This window comes from Agelaius tricolor, unplaced genomic scaffold, assembly GCF_023055355.1.
Source record: "Agelaius tricolor isolate 1412-34295 unplaced genomic scaffold, bAgeTri1.0.p SCAF_41, whole genome shotgun sequence".
Classification (NCBI taxonomy): Eukaryota; Metazoa; Chordata; class Aves; order Passeriformes; family Icteridae; genus Agelaius; species Agelaius tricolor.
The window spans coordinates 2928315-2947636 of record NW_027269301.1 but is presented as its reverse complement, the minus strand read 5'-3'; the positions used below and the strand labels follow the sequence as shown (position 1 = coordinate 2947636).

The window sequence follows — 19322 nt, the reverse complement described above, 5'->3', positions numbered from 1 at the left end:
CCTCAACCAATCATCAACCCATGCAGCTGCATTCCCATTCAGGAGAGAGCATCCAGCTAAGAAAGGGGTTTAAATTGGGAAAAACTCATCAGAACAAGTCATGTTTTCATATTGACCTTTATTGAGCAAGAACTGCTGTGACTGTTTTACATCAAACAACAAAAGGTTGCGTACTGTGCATGTCAACAAGGTTCTCCCAGGAGCAAAAGTCCACCCTAATTGCACCAGTGAGGTAAACATAATTAGTTATAAGTAGCTTTTATTTTTTTTTAAGGCTAGGAGAGTTCTGGTTCTCATGAATACTCTATTACTGTTTTCAGTTTGGTTTTGGCTCAGTTGGTTCTTTGCATAATACATCTGAACTCGCCCCTCAGATATGTCCCTCCAACAGCTCAGGAAATTCAGAAAAGCTTCCTCTGCACATTTCATCTCATGCACTAGTAGTAGTAGTATTTTTTTGTAGATCCCCAAGCTCTGTGGAGGGAGTACATCTTGAGCCTGCATGCATTCCCCCCCCCTTCCCTATATTGCACGAAAAAGTAAAATACTGTGTGTCTGGAGCCTCCGTGAGAGAACCCGATCTGCTTTGAAGCCGTCACCCACATGCATTTTGCAGCTGTCTATGGCTTAACCTTTTGCACCGACCCAAGCTCTTGAATTGGTTTGAATTTTAGCTATGGTTGCTTTTATTCGCTCTCTTTAATCTCCTTTACTACAGCATGTGAAGTGACTTTTTCCACTTTCTTGGTGGACACCAACTTCTCCTCAAAGCTTTCTTCGTGCTCCTCCACCTTCTGAGTGACGGTCACCGACTTCGTGATGAACGTGGTGCTGCCGTCCCCGCCCTCCCCTGTGATTTTCTCTGCTTTTTTGGTTACTACGATTTTCTCAGCCTTGTCATCCACAGGGCTCACGTCGAGGCCGTTAGTGACCACTCCCTTGTCTTCCTCCTCCTTCTCTTTGGATTCCTCCTCCTTTTTCTCCTCCACCTCCCCGTTGACCGCGATGTCCTCTTTCCTGGATTCCTTCTCGGCCTCGGCGCTCACTTTCGTTACCTTGGTGACGGTGATGGTCTCTTCCACCACAGCCTTGGCATCCTTGCCTGGGGAGGGAGGCTTCTCCGGGGACCGGGGCTTCTCAGGACTCACGGCCTTCTCGGGGGTGCGCGGCTTCTCGGGGCTGGCCGGCTTCTCGGGGGAGCGCGGCTTCTCCGGCGGCGCCAGCTTCTCCAGGGCCACGGCCTTCTCTGGGGTGGCAGCTTTCTCTGGGGTCACGGCCTTTTCTGGGGTGGCAGCCTTCTCGGGGGTCACAGCCTTTTCTGGGGTCACAGCCTTCTCGGGGGTGGCCGGCTTCTCCGGGGTCACGGCCTTCTCGGGGGTGGCAGGTTTCTCTGGGGAGGTCACCTTTGGGGTGGCAGGTTTCTCTGGAGATGCTGCTTTCTCCTCTTCCTTGGCCACCTTCTCTGCTTTCTCCACCTTCTGTTCCTTTGCTGCTTCTGTGGCTTTTTCTTTGGGGGCAGCCTTGGCCGGCTCTGTTACAGGGGATTTGGGGGGGGACTTTACGGGAGGTGTTTTGACCTTCTCTGCCTTTGCTGGTACCTCTTCAGCTTTGCCCTTGGCCTCAGGTTTTTCCTCCTCTTCCTCAGCTTCCTCCCCTTCTTCCTTTTCCTCAATTTCTTCTTTTTCAGAGCCACCTTCTTCTGCAGCATCAGATTTTGCAGCTTCTTCTTCCTCCTCTGCTTCCTCTTCCTCCTTCTCTTCCTCCTCAGCTTCTTGTTCTGCAGAAGCCTTCTCAGAAACTTCTTCCTCTGCAGCTTCTTCTGCTTTTTCTTCCTCCTGTTCCTCTTGCTGTGCCTTGGCTGCCATTTCCTCTGCGATGGCTGCCAGGGCATCTTCCATTTCAGACTTTTCATCCTCCACCTTCGTCTCCTCAATGATTTCTTCTACAAACTTGTGCTGGACCTTCAGCTTTGGTGGTTCGATTTTTGTTTTCTGGATTTTGGTGGATGCTATTGTGACAGATGGTTGTCTGTGTGTGAATATGGGACCAGTAATGCTTCCAGAGAAGGCACTGAATCTTGTCTCCTCACCCTCCAGCAGCTTCCTAAGGGAATCAGGAGGAGAGTAAAAAAGAAAATGAGCATAAAAAACCCAAAATAAGGGACAGCTATGGGAATAATTGTGTCTGTCCCATCCTTGGAAGTGTCCAAGGCCAGGCTGGACAGGGTTTGGAGCAGCCTGGGATAGTGGAAGGTGTCCCTGCTTTGGGATGGGCTTTAAGGCCCCTTCCATCCCATCCCATCCCAGGATTCTATAACACTTCCCTGCTGTACTATTCCCCTGCCAGCAGGATGGGACCGGTTTTCTGTGGAATGTGCTGGAACTGTCCAGGGCCATCCACTGCTCACAGCCCCAGCCCAGCTTTCCTTGAATCCGCTCTTTTTGCAAACTCACATTCAGCAGTTTTTAGCTTGGTTTTGCTTATGGCTAGTGTGACACCTTCAGTGATCAGTTAAAATTCATCTTTACTGTCAGAAAGCTTCATTATGGTGTAAATCAGCAGGGATTAGGACAAACTAGGTAATTGAATAGGATTCATTATGACTTAGGCAAACAGAGCTTGACACAGCCAACAGACCCAAATCAAATATTGTGTCTGAGACAGTCATAGCTGATTAGAGCACGTGTTCTAATTTAATAATTTGGGCATCCACCTTTTCTTTGTGGGAATATGAGAACTGGAGGCTTCAGCTGACTTTGGCAGCAGCCAGCTACAGCCCCTGGCGTGTCCGTGTGTCTGAGCAACCTCAGAAATTTCAACAGATCTGGAGATGGGGGTGGGTTTTTGTTGTTTTTACTTTTCTTCTATTCAAATGCTTTTCATCTAAGCCTGTGACCCAGAAAAATCAGGAGCTCTCCAGTGAGAGTTCTGAAGTGATACAGAGGAGACTAAAAAAACCTGCCAGGTGATGGCAACAGCAAGCAATGTTCAGCTCGAGATTAAAGCAGATGCCTCTGAAGGAAAGTTGAGCAAGAAAAGTAAAAGTGTTTGTGACAGACAGATCAGCACTCACTGCCTCAAACCATGATCAAGCAAATTCGCTGTCTCTCCCAGGCAATAAAAGGGAGCTCTGGTGACAAGCCCTGCATGCCTGGCATCTGCAAAGCAGACGGGAATTAAAAATAACCTCGTCTTTCGCTGCATCTGCTGCTCGTGCAGCCAAGGACAGAATGCGGCACGGGAGCCGCCACTGAGTCACGCTGTGCCGTGCCCGGGGGCTCGCTGGCAGCTCTGCCGCTGATGAGCCGCTCCCTAATGACCTTCCGGGCTCTCACCGGGCTGCCTAATGGCTGCAGGGATGCAGCCAAGCTCGCCTTTCACCCGTGTTCACTGCATGCAGATATTGCTGAGCTGGGGTAAAGCTTCCTGAGCCAGCAGCATCCGCAGTGCTATTAATATTCCAGACATGTCTGCAAAGATCCCACTGTACCTGTATGCAGCAATTTCGATGTCCAGGGCCATCTTGACATTGAGGAGGTCCTGGTACTCCCGCAAGTGACGAGCCATTTCCCACTTCGTTCCTCTGAGCTCGTTCTCCAGCTGGTGAATCGTGTCCTGCAAGGGAGACGCACAAAACCCCTGTGACACAGACAGAGCCGCACGCGGGGACAGAGCGGGCAGAACTTCTCTGAGGGGACTTTTAGAAACTCTTCCCGCCGCTCGGGGAGGCAGGGCTGGCATCAGGGCTGGACCCACCCGCTCCCACCGCCCTCCGCATCCCTGCATCCCGCGCTGCGGAGCCGGCACAGGGCGCGTCCCGCATCCCTCCCGCCACAGAGGGCACCTCCCGCATTTCCCCTTCCCAGATCGGGCACCTCCCGCATTTCCCCTTCCCAGATCGGGCACCTCCCGCATTTCCTCCTCCCGGATCACCGGGGGCACCTCCCGCACCCTTCGCCCCCCTCCGCCCCCGGCGGGCTCGGGACAGCCCCGCGCCGCCGCCCCGGTACCTGGTAGGTGGTGAGGTCGTTATTGTGGCGCTCCTCGATGTCGCTGAGCTGCCTCTCCAGCGACTCCTTGGTGCCGCGCACCGACTCGAGCTCGATGCTCTTGGACTGGAGCTGCCGGCGGTACTCGGCGATCTCCTCCTTGGCGGAGCGGATCGCCTCCTTGTTCTGCTCGGCCGCCTCGGTGAGCTTGGCGTAGCGGCACTTGAACCACTCCTCGGCCTGGTGCATGTTGTGGTCGGACTGGCACTCGAGCTGGGCGCGGATCTCCTTCAGCGCCGTCGTCAGGTCCGTCTTCAGGTAGTCCTTCCTCTCCACGGTGGCGTGGGACGCCTGCAGTTGCGCCAGCAGCTCGGCCACCTCCTCCTCGTGGTTGCCCCTGAGGAAGGCCACCTCGTCCTGCAGCGACTGCACCTTCTTGTCCAGCTCGGCGCGCATCAGCGAGGCCTCCTCCATCTCCTTGCGCAGGGCGCGGATCGTCGCCTCCGTCTCGTCGCGCAGCCGCGCCTCATCCTCGAAGCGCTCCCGCAGGCGCTGGATGTCCTCCTCGATGTGCTCCGAGTCCAGCTGGATCTGAGCCTTCTCGTGGCTCACCTGCTCCAGCGCCCCGCGCAGCTCCCGCAGCTCCTGCTCGTAGGCGTCGCTGAGCTGCGCCCGCCCGGCGTGCTTCTGCCGCAGCGCCGCCAGCTCCGCCTCGATCTCCTTGTTCTGCTGCTCCAGGTAATGCACCTTCTCGATGTAGCCGGCGAAGCGGTCGTTGAGCCCCTGCAGCTGCTCCTTCTCGTTGGAGCGGCTCAGCTTGAGCTCGGCCGCGCCGTTGAGCAGCGAGGACTGGCTCACGTCCAGGCTCTCGGCCGAGCTCAGCACCGTGGAGCCGTAGGCGGCCCGCGGGCCGCCCAGGTTGGGGCGCTTGTAGGAGGAGGACACGGTGCTGCCCGAGCCCCGCGACCACGACTGCGAGCGGAAGCCGCTGGACGGGGAGGCGCTGGCGCGGCTGTAGGTGGCCCGGGTCTCGGTCACCCGGCGGTACGAGGGGTTGCCCAGGGGCTCCATGGTGTAGCTCATGGTGGGGCGCTGGGGGCGGCGGTGCGGGGCTGCTCCGGCCGCCGCCGCCCCTTTTATAGCCCGGCCGGGCGGCTGCGGGGCGGCCCCGCACACGTGTGCGGGGGGCGGCTCCCCCCGGCCCGCCCCGCGCCCCGCCCCGGCTCCCCCTTCCTTCCCTCCTTCCTTCCTTCCCTTGCGTCCCTCGCCTCGTCCCGGCCGCCCGTGCCCGGCCCCTGCCCCTCCCCGCTGCCCCTGCTGCCCCCCTCCCCATTGCCCACCCACTCCCCCCTTGTCTCTGCTGCCCCACTCCCTCCTTTCTTCCTCCCGCTACCCCCTTCCCTTCCCCGTGTTCCTTCCCTCCTGCCCGGCTTCCTTCTCCCCCCTTCCCTAGGCCAGCACCCTCTTTCTTTCCTTCCTTCCATTCTTTCCTTCCTTTCTTTTTTCCTCCCTTACTTTCCATTCTTCCCTTTCTTTGTCCCTTCCCTTCCTTTTGTTTTTTGGTTGGTTGGTTTATTTTCCCCCTACTCTTGCTTTCCTGCCTTTCATTTCTTTCCCCTATTTCTTCCATTCCCTGTCACTCTTCTCCTTCTTTTCCTCTTTTTTCTCTCCGGCAGCCGCTGTTCCCGCAGCGCCCACGGCAGAGCGGAGCGCGGTGCCGGCCCCGGGCCGCTGCCGGGGGCTGCAGAGCGGGGTAGGGCCGGGGGCTGGGAACGGGAACGGGAACGGGGAACGGGAGGGGATGCGGGATCAGCGCCTCCATCACCACGGACAGCTCCCGCCCCGCGGGCTGGGGGTCGGGGCCGGCCCGCAGCGGGGCTGGGGGGCGTCAGGGGGCACCGGGAGCCGCAGAGGGTGGGGAGGGTCCTTCCCCCCGTCCCCCTGTCCCCAGGCGGGGCTGGCGTGTGAAGGTCGCAGCGGGCGGGGGAGGCGCTCGCCGGGGCTCTGCGGCACCGAGCGCTCCCCGCACCGGCTCCGGGGGCTCTGCGGGAGGGGCGGGGGAAGCCTGGAGCACTCAGCAAGAGTTTGGGAGACCCCCGGCATCCCAAATCCTTGCTCTTGGTTCTTCTCGTCCTCCCTTCCTTCCTTCCTCTCTTCCCTTCTCTTTTCCTCCCACCCATCTAACTCTGATCTAACGCTTGGTGCAGTGCTCAGAATGAATAATAAATTGTTTGAAACCTTGTTAGAAATTACGTTTCTGGGGGAAAACAGACTTTGTATGGGCTGCATGACAGTGCCTGGCTGCCATCCAGGCTCCAAACCCTCCTGGAGGGATTACAGCTGCGGAGGAAACATTAGGAAACTGCAAAGAGAAAAAAACATAAAACAACCAAAACCCCCCCGCAAAAACCCCAAAAGTGCTGGTGCTAGAAAAACCCTGCCACAGGTCGTGTGGAAGAGCAGAGGGGGGAGAGTTAACTCCTCACTCAGAAGGTGCAGAAAAGGCTCTGTCTGTGTTCACAGCCGGAATTTTGGAGCAGACGATCTCGTGAAAGGCAAAACCCTCCCGACAAAGCGGTTCCTGGTGGGATGGTGTGGCTGGGCAGAGCCGGGCAGCGCTCAGGGACAGGGTTAAACTTTGCCGAGCACACGGAGCCTCGCAGCCCGGGCAGCTCATTAACATGACGCTGTCATAGGACTGCAGCACTGCAGTCAGGCACAGCCCGGGCTTAGCCCGGGACTGCTCCCAACACGGGCAGCTCCAGCCCTGCCTCACCCCCGGGCTCTGCTCATCCCCACGGCACAAGGGCTTTGTGCTAATGAAGCAATCACGGATTCAAAACCTGCTTCATTAATTTGGCTGAAAGTTTCTGCCATAGGCACAAACCCCTTTGGATTTCTTTGGGAGCCAAAATAAAATTACTGCCTGTCAGGGCATTGCATTTTGTTTCTTTTTAGGGTGAAAGATAAGTGATGATCTGGTTTATTAATGGGTTTTTTCCCCCTGATAATAGAGACTGGGAGGGGGGAAAAGATCATGGTTTAACCCATAAGGAAAACTCACTGCATAAGGAAACACAGAGTTAACAGAGGTGCTGGGGAGCTTTTATTATCCTTTTAATCTCCTGAAAACAAGGACTGGCAGATGGAACTTTGTAATAAAACTCCCTCTCATTAAATACCTCGGTGTTTGAAATCCATTTACCCTGTATGCAAAATAAATTGTTGCTTTATAATCAGGCAGGGCTAGGTTTGATTTATTTATTTAATAGTGATACCAAGCAATGCAAACTTTTATGGAACACAATACATCTCATGTATATATGGATTGCTTTAAAAATCAGGATATTTAGAAGGGGAAAAGTTGGCATTCACGGAGGTGTTTAGTGCAGAAATTCTGAAATAAAATTCATTGTTTTAATTGAAAACAGAGCCTTGCAATGTGAATTTCTGCTCTCTAATCAGATGCAGGGGGACAGGGCTCCTGCTACATTATCCTGAAGGTGGTTTGAAGGTTAAAGTGAGTCAGGGAAATCAGTCTGAGATGTTCCCTCTTTTCTGATGAGTAATTAATCCCTTTTCCCTTTCTGTCTGGAGATATTGAAATGCAGGCTGATATTTCTGCTGAAGGAGAATTGTTTTTGCCTCAAAGTTGACCAAAGAAGAGCTTCTACTTTGGAGCAAAGCTGATGTCTCAGGATTGAGGCAGGAGGAGGGAAGGAAGGGGCACTCCCATGCAAAGGGAAAGCAGCAGCATCGATTTTAATCTTGATTGTCCACTTCTGACAAACCTGCAGTGAGGGGAGGGGGAGACTGAGTCCTGCAGCTTCCTTAAAAATAAGAGAAAAGGAAAGAAAATACAGAAAGTGGAGTAGCACAACAGCCTGGCTGCTGCCAGGGAAAGATCAAAATACATCCAATGATAATGAATTAATTTGAATATATTAAGAAAGTATTGAATCAGATGGGTAGAATAAAAGGGGGGGTTGGGTGGGGTTTTTTATCTTGGAGAGAGGCAGCAGAATGAAGGCACTGCACAGGTAATGCAACGTGGTTGGAACTATTACAGATTATTTGTCAGCTTAAAGGGGGTTTGTCTTGATAAGTTTTTAATATAAAGCCTGGTTTAAGTTTAAGCAATTCGAGCCTAAATAAATCTTAATGATAATCATGCAAGGAGGGCAAACAGCGACATCAGATGGAATTTTGTTGGAGAGGAAAAGGAGTCAGGAAATCAGGATTTGGTCCATTTTGATGTTCCCCACCATGCAGGGATGTAACTCGGTGGGACTGGCCAAGCTGCAGGATTTACACCCATTTGGGGTGTAAAATTACACCCATTTACACCCCTGGAGCCCCTGCTGTGCTGTGGGGTCACCCCAAACTCACCATAAATAACATCAGGACATCAGCAGGAAATTGGTCTCATTCCAGCTGAGCCAGGAGAGCAAGGACAGACATTTGAGCCCAGCTGAGGATGTGTCCTGGGATATTTAAACAGCCACAGCCAGGGAGGAAAAAATGGGATTTATGGCCTAAGGGCCTCGTCCTGGACTGCTGGATGCTCCTTGAGAAGGGATCTCACCCCTAAGGGAGCCCAGGAGTGCCCAGCACGGGGCAGGACAGCCCAGGGCTGGGCAGGGCTGCTGTCCTGCTCCCTGGGAAGCTGATTTTTAACAGGATTCATTTTTTCCTTGTCATTTGTTCAGGATTTGGAGATTTGAAGGATCAGGTTGGGGTGAGCTGGTTGATCATGGATTATCCTGTTCACAGAAGATCTTCAGCATCCTCAGGGACTTGAAGCAAAGAGGGAAGGGGGTGGAGGGGAGAGAATAAGCTGTGAGCATTTTGGGGTGGGAATGGATGACATTTAAAGTTCCTTTTGGGGTGGGAATGGATGATCTTTCAGGTTCTTTTTGGGGTGGGAATGGATGATCTTTAAGGTTCTTTTTAGGGTGGGAATGGATGATCTTTAAGGTTCTTTTTGGGGTGGGAATGGATGACCTTTAAGGTTCTTTTTGGGGTGGGAATGGATGATCTTTAAGGTTCTTTTTGGGGTGGGAATGGGTGATCTTTAAGGTTCCTTTTGGGGTGGGAATGGATGATCTTTAAGGTTCTTTTTGGGGTGGGAATGGATGATCTTTCAGGTTCTTTTTGGGGTGGGAATGGGTGATCTTTCAGGTTCTTTCCAACTCAAACCATCCCAGGATTCCGTTTCCCCTCTGGGGCTGAGGTGGGATGTCACTTTTTGGTATCACAGCACAAACACAAAGGTCCTGCTGGGCAGTGCCTGTGCTCTGAAAAATTGATGTGTTTGTTTTGTTTCTGCTGGAAACTGGACTCTCAGCAGAGCTGTAACGCAGCAGCGTTCTCCTAATGCACTTTTCATCATTCCCTCTGAGCCACCTGAGGCACCTCAGGACCTCAAATCAAGCCCTGCCAGACACTTGGTTATTTTCTTCATGCAGAAACGTTCTGTGTTGCATTTGAAGGTGAAATATTCCTGAGAGCCCAGCCCTGAGGCAGAATTTTCATTCCACTGACCAGTGAAGGAAAATTTCATGGATATTCCTACAAATCATTGCTGAGCTCATTGCTGCTTTCACCTTCCTTGATTTATCTGCTGCAAGAGCCCTTCATGGAATGATGGAATGGTTTGGCTTGGAAGAGACCTTAAATCCCACCCCATCCCCTTCAGGGCAGGGACACCTTCCACTGGCCCAGGTGGCTCCAAGCCCCATCCAGCCTGGCCTTGTGGAACATTCACCCCAAAATTTCCTGCAGTGTCAGCACCAAGAATCATTCACAGCTCCAGACACCCTTCAGTCATTTACTCACTTCAAAAAATGAAACTTTTACCAGACCACCCACACTTTTCTGGGGTGTTTTCCCTGCATTTTGAAAGCCCTGCATTGCACATTGATTTTATAACTCCTGGAGTGGCATAGTTCTCTTTCCTTACCACCTCCTGTTCTGCTTCCATGGGCCACTTCTTTAATCTGCAGGAATTCACAGAGGAGCAGGATGCTGAATTATTCCATGAAGGGCTTAGCCTGGAGTCTGCTGATTAATAATAGAAAGAAGAGAAAGATATCCAAGCAGATTCCTGCAGCTTTGTGTGGTGTTCTTTGGGATAACAGGGAGGGGGTGACAGGGACAGGGAGATCTTGTGCTTCCAGCTCCCTGATATTCATGGCTTTGATTTTCCACCAATAAATTCCAGCAACTTTTGGAATCCTTGGCCAGTAAAAGCTCTGCCTGTGCTCCTTAACTGGGTGTTGAACTCCTTTCCACTGCTTCTTTTAACTGTCCTTTAACCAATTAATTATAGAACTGTGATGAACTTATGTGAATCATGGGATCACTGAGTCCTGGAAGGGTTTGGGTGGGAAGGGACATTAAAGGTCCTCTAATCCCACCCCTGCCAGGGCAGGGAACCTTCCCCTACCCCAGCCTGGGGCTCCAGCCTGGCCTTGGGCACTGCAGGGACCCTGGGGCAGCCACAGCTGCTCTGGGGATTCCATCCCAGGGAAGGATTTCTTCCCAACATCCCATCTAAAACTGCCCTCCTGCAGTTTAAAGAGCAAATTCAGCACACAAATGACCTGTGCCCCTTCTTAGTGACATTTCTGGAGCGATGGCCACGTTCCCTGGACAGATATTGGAAAACTTGGCTCTTACCAGAGGATTCCTTTGTAGATCCTGGTGTCAGAGGAGCCAAAACCTGACAGGGAGAAGTGAGGGTGCCTGCACAGCCTTTTCCAGGCAGGAGGAGTTTGGGGGTGAAGGGTGAGGCTGCAGAGGCAGAACAAGCTCCCATTTATTTCAGGAAAAGGATGAACTCCAAAGAATCCTCTGAGCCTCAGTTTCCTTTCTTCTGCACCACCCCCTGCAGGATCCAGGCACAAACCCCTGGCAAGGATCAGCTCTGAACCCCACAAAACTGGGGTTTGGCTGGGGTTTGGCTGGGATTGGGCTGGGAATTGGCTGGGATTAGGGTAGGGTTTGGCTGGGATTAGGGTGGGGTTTGGCTGGGATTTGGGTGGGATTAGGATGGGATTTGGCTGGGATTTGGCTGGGGTTTGGGTGGGATTTGTCTGGGGTTTGGGTGGAATAAGGCTGGGATTTGGCTGGGGTTTGGGTGGAATTAGGCTGGGGTTAGGCTGGGGTTTGGCTGGGATTAGGGTGGAATTAGGATGGGAGTAGGATGGGATTTGGGTGGATTAGGTTGGGATTAGGCTGGGATTTGGGTGGGATTTGGGTGGGATTAGGCTGGGATTAGGCTGGGATTAGGCTGGGGTTTGGCTGGGGTTTGGGTGGGGTTAGGCTGGGGTTTGGCTGGGGTTTGGCTGGGGTTTGGGTGGGATTAGTCTGGGATTTGTGTGGGATTAGGCTGGGGTTAGGCTGGGATTAGGCTGGGGTTTGGCTGGGGTTTGGGTGGGATTTGGCTGGGATTAGGCTGGGATTTGGGTGGGATTAGGCTGGGGTTAGGCTGGGGTTTGTCTGGGGTTAGGCTGGGATTAGGCTGGGGTTAGGCTGGGATTAGGCTGGGATTTGGCTGGGGTTAGGCTGGGATTAGGCTGGGATTAGGCTGGGGTTAGGCTGGCCTGGATGAGAGGCAGAGGAAGCCCCGTGGGTTTGGGTTTTAACCCTTGCTGCCCCAGGCTCTGCCAGGGTTGTGCCTCTCTGCTCCCTTTCCCACATGTGGTGTTTGATGTCTGCCACCCAGAAAAGCACAAATCCAGGTCAGGGCAGCGATCTTCTGGTGAGAAAATGACCCAAAATAGCTCTTCCTACCTCGTTGGGAAAGGGCTTTTTTTGTAGCCTTCCCTTTCTAAAAATATCACTCTGAGAAGTGCCACAATTGTGCTTTTTCTGACCATTTTTCCTGGAGCTCTGTGTCCCCCATGACAGCTCTGCCATAGGGCAAAGCTATTTTGAGGGTGTTGCTTCCCAAGAAATAAAGGAGATAAATTACAGCAGGTTGGAAATCAGAGGCAGCCACAACAGCAGCTACCTGTGACATTTATTGTCACACACTTGAGTCATGCCAGCAATAATTATGGGAATTACTGGGGGGAAAGTCTGATTTTTCAGCCCAGTGGCAGCACCTGGATGAGGAAATCCCACCAGCCTGGGCTGGGATCACTTTGTCCAAATTACCTCCTCTACAGAGTGCTTTGCTCACAATATTCTCAATATCCTGAAACCTCTGGACCTGGTGGATTTTAATTTACACCAAACAGCAAAACTGTTGGTGGGGTAAATGGAGCTCAGAGCTTTGGGTCATGTCCAGTCTTGGAGGCCAGGGAGCTCTTGGGCAAATTGAATTTAAAACCAGAATGAAAATCAAATTTAAACACAAAATTTAAATCAAATATATACCTAAAATTTAAATCAAATTTAAACCTAAAATTTAAATCAAATTTAAACCCAAAATTTACATCAAATTTAAAAATCAAATTTGAAACAAAATTTAAAATAAGTGATGCTCCCCTAATTTCAGGAAGATGCCTCCAAATGCTTTGTCTGGGACTGGACCCTGGAGCTGTAGATGTGGATGGGATTTGGGATGAAATCTTTGCCTGGGAGGGGCTGGGCTGGAATTCCCAGAGGAGCTGGAATTCCTGGCAGTGGCCCAGGCCAGGCTGGAGCACCTGGGACAGGGGAGGTGTCCCTGCCATGGGTTAAATGCCCTTTAATAAAATAAAATGTCCCTCCCACCCAACCACTGCAGCATTTCCCATCTCCAGCATTTCTGGGGTGCCCAGCCCAGCCCTGCAGCAGCTCCTGGAGCTGGAGGAATGAGAGGTGCCCTGGGAGCTCCTGGAGCTGGGTGGGAGCTGCCCTGGGCTCTGGGGGCTCAGCCCCTCCAGGGGGAACTGTCAAATCTGATTTGATTCCCTGGGATAATTTTAAAATTCGTTTCTCAAAGACTTTTCTGGATGCAATTCATTGCCATGCAGCCCCTTCATGAGAGGCAAGGTCAGTGTGAGGCTTGGCATGAAAGAGGGAGGGAGGCAGGAAGCTGCACCCAGCTGGCACCTCCTGGCCCTGTGGCACTGCTGGCACCACTGCAGCTCCCCTGGAATTCGCAATATTGGGATCTTTCCTGCCCCCAGAGCTCCTTCCCACATCCCTTTCCATGGGGGTGTAAGGAATTCTGTGTGGTGAACGTGCTGCTGGAGGATCCATCAGGCCAAGAGAAGGCTCCAGTGAATATCAGGGAATTTCATTCCAGCGAATGCAGAATTGCATTTGCTGCTGCTGGTGGATTCAGAAAAGCACATTTTGATGGCCTTTCCTACGTCCCAAAGGGCAAACAAGCTCCTGGTTTATGACAAACGTGGAGTCTCTGAGGTAATCCAGGGGGATCTGTCCCTGTCCCTGTCCCCGTCCCCGTCCCTGTCCCTGTCCCTGTCCCCGTCCCGGTCCCTGTCCCTGTCCCTGTCCCCTTCCCTGTCCCTGTCCCCATCCCTGTCCCTGTCCCTGTCCCTGTCCCCGTCCCTGTCCCCTTCCCTGTCCCTTCCCTGTCCCCGTCCCTGTCCCTGTCCCTGTCCCCTTCCCTGTCCCCATCCCTGTCCCTGTCCCTGTCCCTGTCCCTGTCCCTGTCCCCTTCCCTGTCCCTGTCCCCATCCCTGTCCCTGTCTCTGTCCCTGTCCCTGTCCCCATCCCCGTCCCTGTCCCCGTCCCTGTCCCTGTCCCTGTCCCCATCCCCGTCCCTGTCCCCGTCCCTGTCCCTGTCCCTGTCCCTGTCCCTGTCCCCCCTCCAGCAGCAGCAGCTCGGTGACATTTCCCTTCCCTTTTCTTCCTTTTATTGCCTTGTTTCGACCAGAGGCAGAAGAAAAGCACTTCAGTATGGATGGTGCCAGTCTGAGAGAAAGGAAACATTTCTCCTGCCAGTCTCATTAGGATCTGGGTTAATTGCTCTCCTGCTGGAGCTTTAATTGATCTGTGAGGAGGCTGCAGCTCGGTGACAGCCCCACACAACCACAGTGGCTCCTGATTTTTCTTTTTAATTAGCACTAAGGAAGAGTCCACCTTGCTGCTGAGCCCTCTGAGGATCAGCTCTCATGGAGATGCTGCAGACATAAATATCATTTATTTTCCTGATGCTCCTCTTGAGCAGAGCCAGGGAGGTTTTTCCAGGTGAGAAAGTTTCACAACAAAATTAAGAAAGAAGGGCCCATTCAAGCAGTGCTGCTCGGAGGGTTCACCTTGTGCTTTATTGTGGAAAAAAAAGGGAGAATTTAATAATATTAATTATCACTTTGGCCCAAGAGCTCAGAGGAGCCTGGGCAATCTTTGTACAAAAATCTGAGCTGGTTTTGGCTGGAATTTCACTTTAATTTCTCCAGTCTGGTTCTCTTAACATCTGAAGAATATTCTTAGCAGAAGTAACTGTAAGCTGATTAGGCGGGAAGCAATAAATCCAAATCAAATCGAATCATGCAGAGACTCCCAGCAAGAAAATCAATAAAATCAGTGATGTATTTTTAAACTCATGTTATTAGAAAAAAACACATGCAGCTTCTTCAAGTCTTGATTAAGCCAGAGCTGGGAGTTTTCCTTTTTGTCTCAGGGTCCTCAACTGGGGTAAAAATCAGAATTTTAAATTTAAATTTAAAAGAAATGGTGTGAATTTGCACCAAGGTGAAGCTGGAACAGACAGAAGAAACCCAGGACAGCTTGGGAAAGCCTCCCTCCTAAGGGAGAGGGATGATTCCAGGGAGCTGCCTGTGGCAATCCTGAAAATATTCCATAATCTGATTTAAAAATGGCAAAACAAAAGGTAATTTTAGTGCTCATTCTTTTATTTTTTAAATCAATGCCTGTTCTGGGCAGCTGCACATTGAATTAGCTCAGAGACTCCACGTTTGTCATAAACCAGGAGCTTGTTTGCCCTTTGGGACGTAGGAAAGGCCATCAAAATGTGCTTTTCTGAATCCACCAGCAGCAGCAAATGCAATTCTGCATTCGCTGGAATGAAATTCCCTGATATTCACTGGAGCCTTCTCTTGGCCTGATGGATCCTCCAGCAGCACGTTCACCACACAGAATTCCTTACACCCCCATGGAAAGGGATGTGGGAAGGAGCTCTGGGGGCAGGAAAGATCCCAATATTGCGAATTCCAGGGGAGCTGCAGTGGTGCCAGCAGTGCCACAGGGCCAGGAGGTGCCAGCTGGGTGCAGCTTCCTGCCTCCCTCCCTCTTTCATGCCAAGCCTCACACTGACCTTGCCTCTCATGAAGGGGCTGCATGGCAATGAATTGCATCCAGAAAAGTCTTTGAGAAATGAATTTTAAAATTATCCCAGGGAATTTCAAGGTCAGCACATCCTGCACTGTCACTGGAGATGCTCCTGGCCTTGGCAGGGCTGGCTGGGCCTGGAATTCTCTCAGGTGTGGGATTTAGATCTACACAGTGAAGCACACAAAACTCTCCCAGCTGATCCCTTCCCTTTCTTAAATGTCCAGTGGAATTTTTGGTGTTTGTGGAGAATGAGGGAAAGCTTCAGCCAATAATCTCATTTCTCCTGAGATCTCCTCACTGCATCCCCTTCTCCCAGGGCTCTGCCTGGCAGAGATTCCACCCTTACCCCAGGGCCAAGATGGAAACAGACCCTTCCTGTGCTCTCACTGGTTTTCCTGCTGGTTTTCCCTGTTTCAGGGTGATCCCAGTGGCAGAAGGGATCAATGGCCCCATACAGAATTTGCAGGCAACTCTGACAAGGGGAGAGAGTGAAGCACCTGACTCCATCTTATCAGAAGGCAAATTAATTACTTTATTATACTATATTAGTCTATACTATATTACACTATTTACATTACATCTAAAGTGAATCTGCCAAGCACTCGACTCTGCACACACTGCACAGAATCTCGTGACTGTCCCGACAGTCCCGACACACACACACACACCTGGCCCTGACAGGCCAAGGGAACAAAACCCCATCACTGTGGGTAAACAATCTCCATATTGCATTCTACTTTGGCATAACACAGGCACAGCAAATGATAAGAATTGTTTTTCCTTTCTCTGAGGTTCAGAGAATGTGAAACCCAGAAATATTCTTGGGAAGAATCGTGCCTTGCTTTTCTCTGTGAGGAGAAATGTGGAGACACCCCCATTCCCCAGATGCTGCTTTTCCCTCTCAGTGCCCCATGGATGGAACCATTTCTCCAGTTTTAGCTGAACCCCGTGGTTGGAACTCCAGGAAGGACACGGAGCTGGCCCCATGGACAGCAGCCCCACCCAGGCTGGCCCCTCACACCCCTGCCCTCCCCTGTGTGACAGCGTTCACAGGGGTTTGAGGATGAGGGAAGAGATGAGGATCTGACTCTGTGTTTCACAAGGCTGATTTATTATTTTATGATATATATTACATTAAAACTATACTAAAAGAATAGAAGAAAGGATTTCATCAGAAGGCTGGCTAAGAATAGAAAAAGAAAGAATGATAACAAAGGTTTGTGGCTCGGACAGAGTCTGAACCAGCTGACTGTGATTGGCCATTAATTAGAAACAACCACATGAGGCCAATCTCAGATGCACCTGTTGCATTCCACAGCAGCAGATAACCATTGGTTACATTTTGTTCCTGAGGCCTCTCAGCTTCTCAGGAGGAAAAATCCTAAGGAAAGGATTTTCCATAAAATTTCATGGCTGCACCCCTGGATCCTGCCTTTCCTTGGATGCCCAGCTCCCCTTGCAGGGTGGGGATTGCCCAGCCCAGCAGAGAGAGGCACAGCCTTGCCCAGCTCCTCTTTGGATGGAATTCCATGGATCAGCCCCTGGAACTGGGGCAGCTGCCGAGATTTCCCTTGGATTTTCCTGCTCCTTTCCACAGAGCTCCCTGCTGGTGGGACAGGTCTGGCACTAAACCAGATCTGCCTGGAAAGCACTGGGGTGTGAAATGCTCAGCTGTGGGCTGCCTTGGTCTCACCTTCATCTATTGGAATATTTACCAATATTGCCAGATGGGACGTGCCTTGGCTTGTCTGGCCCTTGGTGCTGAACCAAACAGCAGCACTGTGGTGTTTCACCCCACAGACACTTTGGGCTGCTGGGTGTGTGGTGTTTCACCCCACAGACACTTTGGGCTGCCTGGGTGTGTGGTGTTTCACCCCACAGACACTTTTGGCTGCTGGGTGTGTGGTGTTTCACCCACAGACACTTTGGGCTGCCTGGGTGTGTGGTGTTTCACCCCCAGACACTTTGGGCTGCCTGGGTTGTGGTGTTTCACCCCACAGACACTTTGGGCTGCCTGGGTGTGTGGTGTTTCACCCCACAGACACTTTGGGCTGCCTGGGTGTGTGGTGTTTCACCCCACAGACACTTTGGGCTGCCTGGGTGCTGCAGCTGGGCCCTGCAGACAAGTCCAGGCCTGCAGGAGCTCTGGTGCTGCTGGGATGGAGCTTCCCCCCATAACAGGGGCTGCCCCTCAGGTTTCCCTCTGTGGAGAAGCTTTCAGGCCATGGTGAAGGAAAGGAGTCGGTTCTGAGGGAGGGTTTGGATCCAGAGCTTTATTCTGGCCCTCAGGCCTCTGAATGCAGCACCAGCTCCCACAGAACTCCCTGAGCCCGTGGCTGCTGCTCCTTTAACCCCGGGGAGAGGGGCAGGGAAGGGGCAGGGAGGCACCAAGCAGGGACAGGAGGGGAGGGACAAAGGGACAAAGGACACCTGGATGGCCCAGGGCCCCCCAGGGGTAGAGGGCATCCTTTGGATCTGCCCAATCACTCGAGGCCCTTCTGGAATGCCAGGACTGACAGACAGTGCTGGGAGGGGAAGGAGAGGTGACTGACACACCTGGGGAAGGAATCTTCAGGGAGGGATCCGAGGTTCTGGGGTAAACCCTGAAATCACAAGACAACATTCATCCCCAGAGCAAAGTCACAGAATCCTGCCATGGGTTGGGCTTAAAGGGACCTTAAAAAGGGACCTTAAAACTCACCCAGTGCCAAGCCCAGCACCTCCCACTGTCCCAGGCTGCTCCAAGCCCATCCAGCCTGGCCCTGGACACTTCTAGCCAATTATTTTTGGGTGATCAGGTGTGTCAGAACCCAGGAAATTCCTCTGGCTGCCCTGGAGGACTTGAGACCCTGCCCAGGGGGCTCAGAGACCCTGGCACAGAGCCCAGGACCCCTGTGCCTTTGATTTAGCCCTTGGAAAAAACAATTACCAACCTTGTATGAAGAATTACAAACCACAAAAGTTTAAGTAGAATGACAGTGAATTTATCACGGGGTGAAAAATAGATTGTTGGGGTTTTTAGAATGGGGATTCAGGGGAGCAAGGTGGAGGGATCTGGGTGTGTGCAGCCTTTCTCCTTCTGCTTCTTGGCCTCCATCTTCTGCTGTGATGGTGGCACTTTTACACTGGTTTAGAGTAGAAGCTCACTGTCTAACATAGGTGATGGGTATTGGGAAGGAATTGTAAACATTGTACAGGTAGTTTTTAGTATAAAGACATAACCCTGCCCTGGGGGCAGGCAGAGTGCCTGGAACTGTCCTGCTGGATGGACCTCGGCAGGGCAGGAGAAAGAATTTTATAGATAAGAACAATAAACAACCTTGAGACCGAGAACTGAAGAGCTCTGACTCATTCTTCGAGCACCAGGCTGGGAAAAGAGACTTTAACCCATCTCAGGGTCACTGTGAGCAGCAGAGACCCCGAGACAGGTGAATCCACAATCCTGGGGATTTCTCTGTGGAAGAAATTCCCCTTCTGTCTCCCCCCTGCAGCACCACCCTGTGCCCCAGCCTGGCTTGCAGAGCAGGGGTGCTGCCCTTGGCAGTATCTGCTTGTGGAGCCCCCTGAGCACAGCCACAGCTCAGGACAGACAGGATTCCTGAGGGTCCACTGGCTCCTTAAAGTAAATCTGTGTTAAAAAAAATCATCAAAACTCCCTTCTCCTGAATAGTTGGTAACTTTATCACACCTTCCCCACTGCTCCCATCAGAAGCAGGGATGAACATCTTGGTATCTCACAGCAGAAAATACATTTATACTTAAAATTTATACTTAATTTATGCTTATAATACAGTATAAAAGTGTTTAAGTACAAAATTTATATTTAAAATATAAAATTGATATTTAAAATCCTGCTTCAGGAAAGCAAGTTGGTCCCAAGGAATTCTTGCTCCATTTTCCTGCATTCCCAGTCCAGCAGCTGCCCCTGGGGCTGCTCAGGAAATAAATCCTCTGCTCAACACCTATCAAAAAAATTTGTTCATTGTGTGATGCATTTATTAGATTTTAATGTTCTCCACCTCTTTGTTGCCTTAATTACAGGAATATTAAAAGAAACTTCTCACCACTGTTCATTTATTG

General features: G+C 51.7%; 1 protein-coding gene across 1 annotated transcript; it reads right to left on the bottom strand.

Annotated features, from left to right (window-relative positions):
- Window positions 1-98: 98 nt before the first annotated feature.
- On the bottom strand, window positions 99-5151 carry NEFM (neurofilament medium chain). Its single transcript, XM_071454705.1, has 3 exons — window positions 4011-5151; window positions 3491-3615; window positions 99-2103 (listed from the first exon to the last, which is right to left on the bottom strand). Exons 1-3 carry the CDS (start codon window positions 5070-5072, stop codon window positions 687-689), a joined length of 2604 nt encoding a protein of 867 aa, XP_071310806.1. The 5' UTR covers window positions 5073-5151; the 3' UTR covers window positions 99-686.
- Between the last annotated feature and the right edge of the window lie 14171 nt (window positions 5152-19322).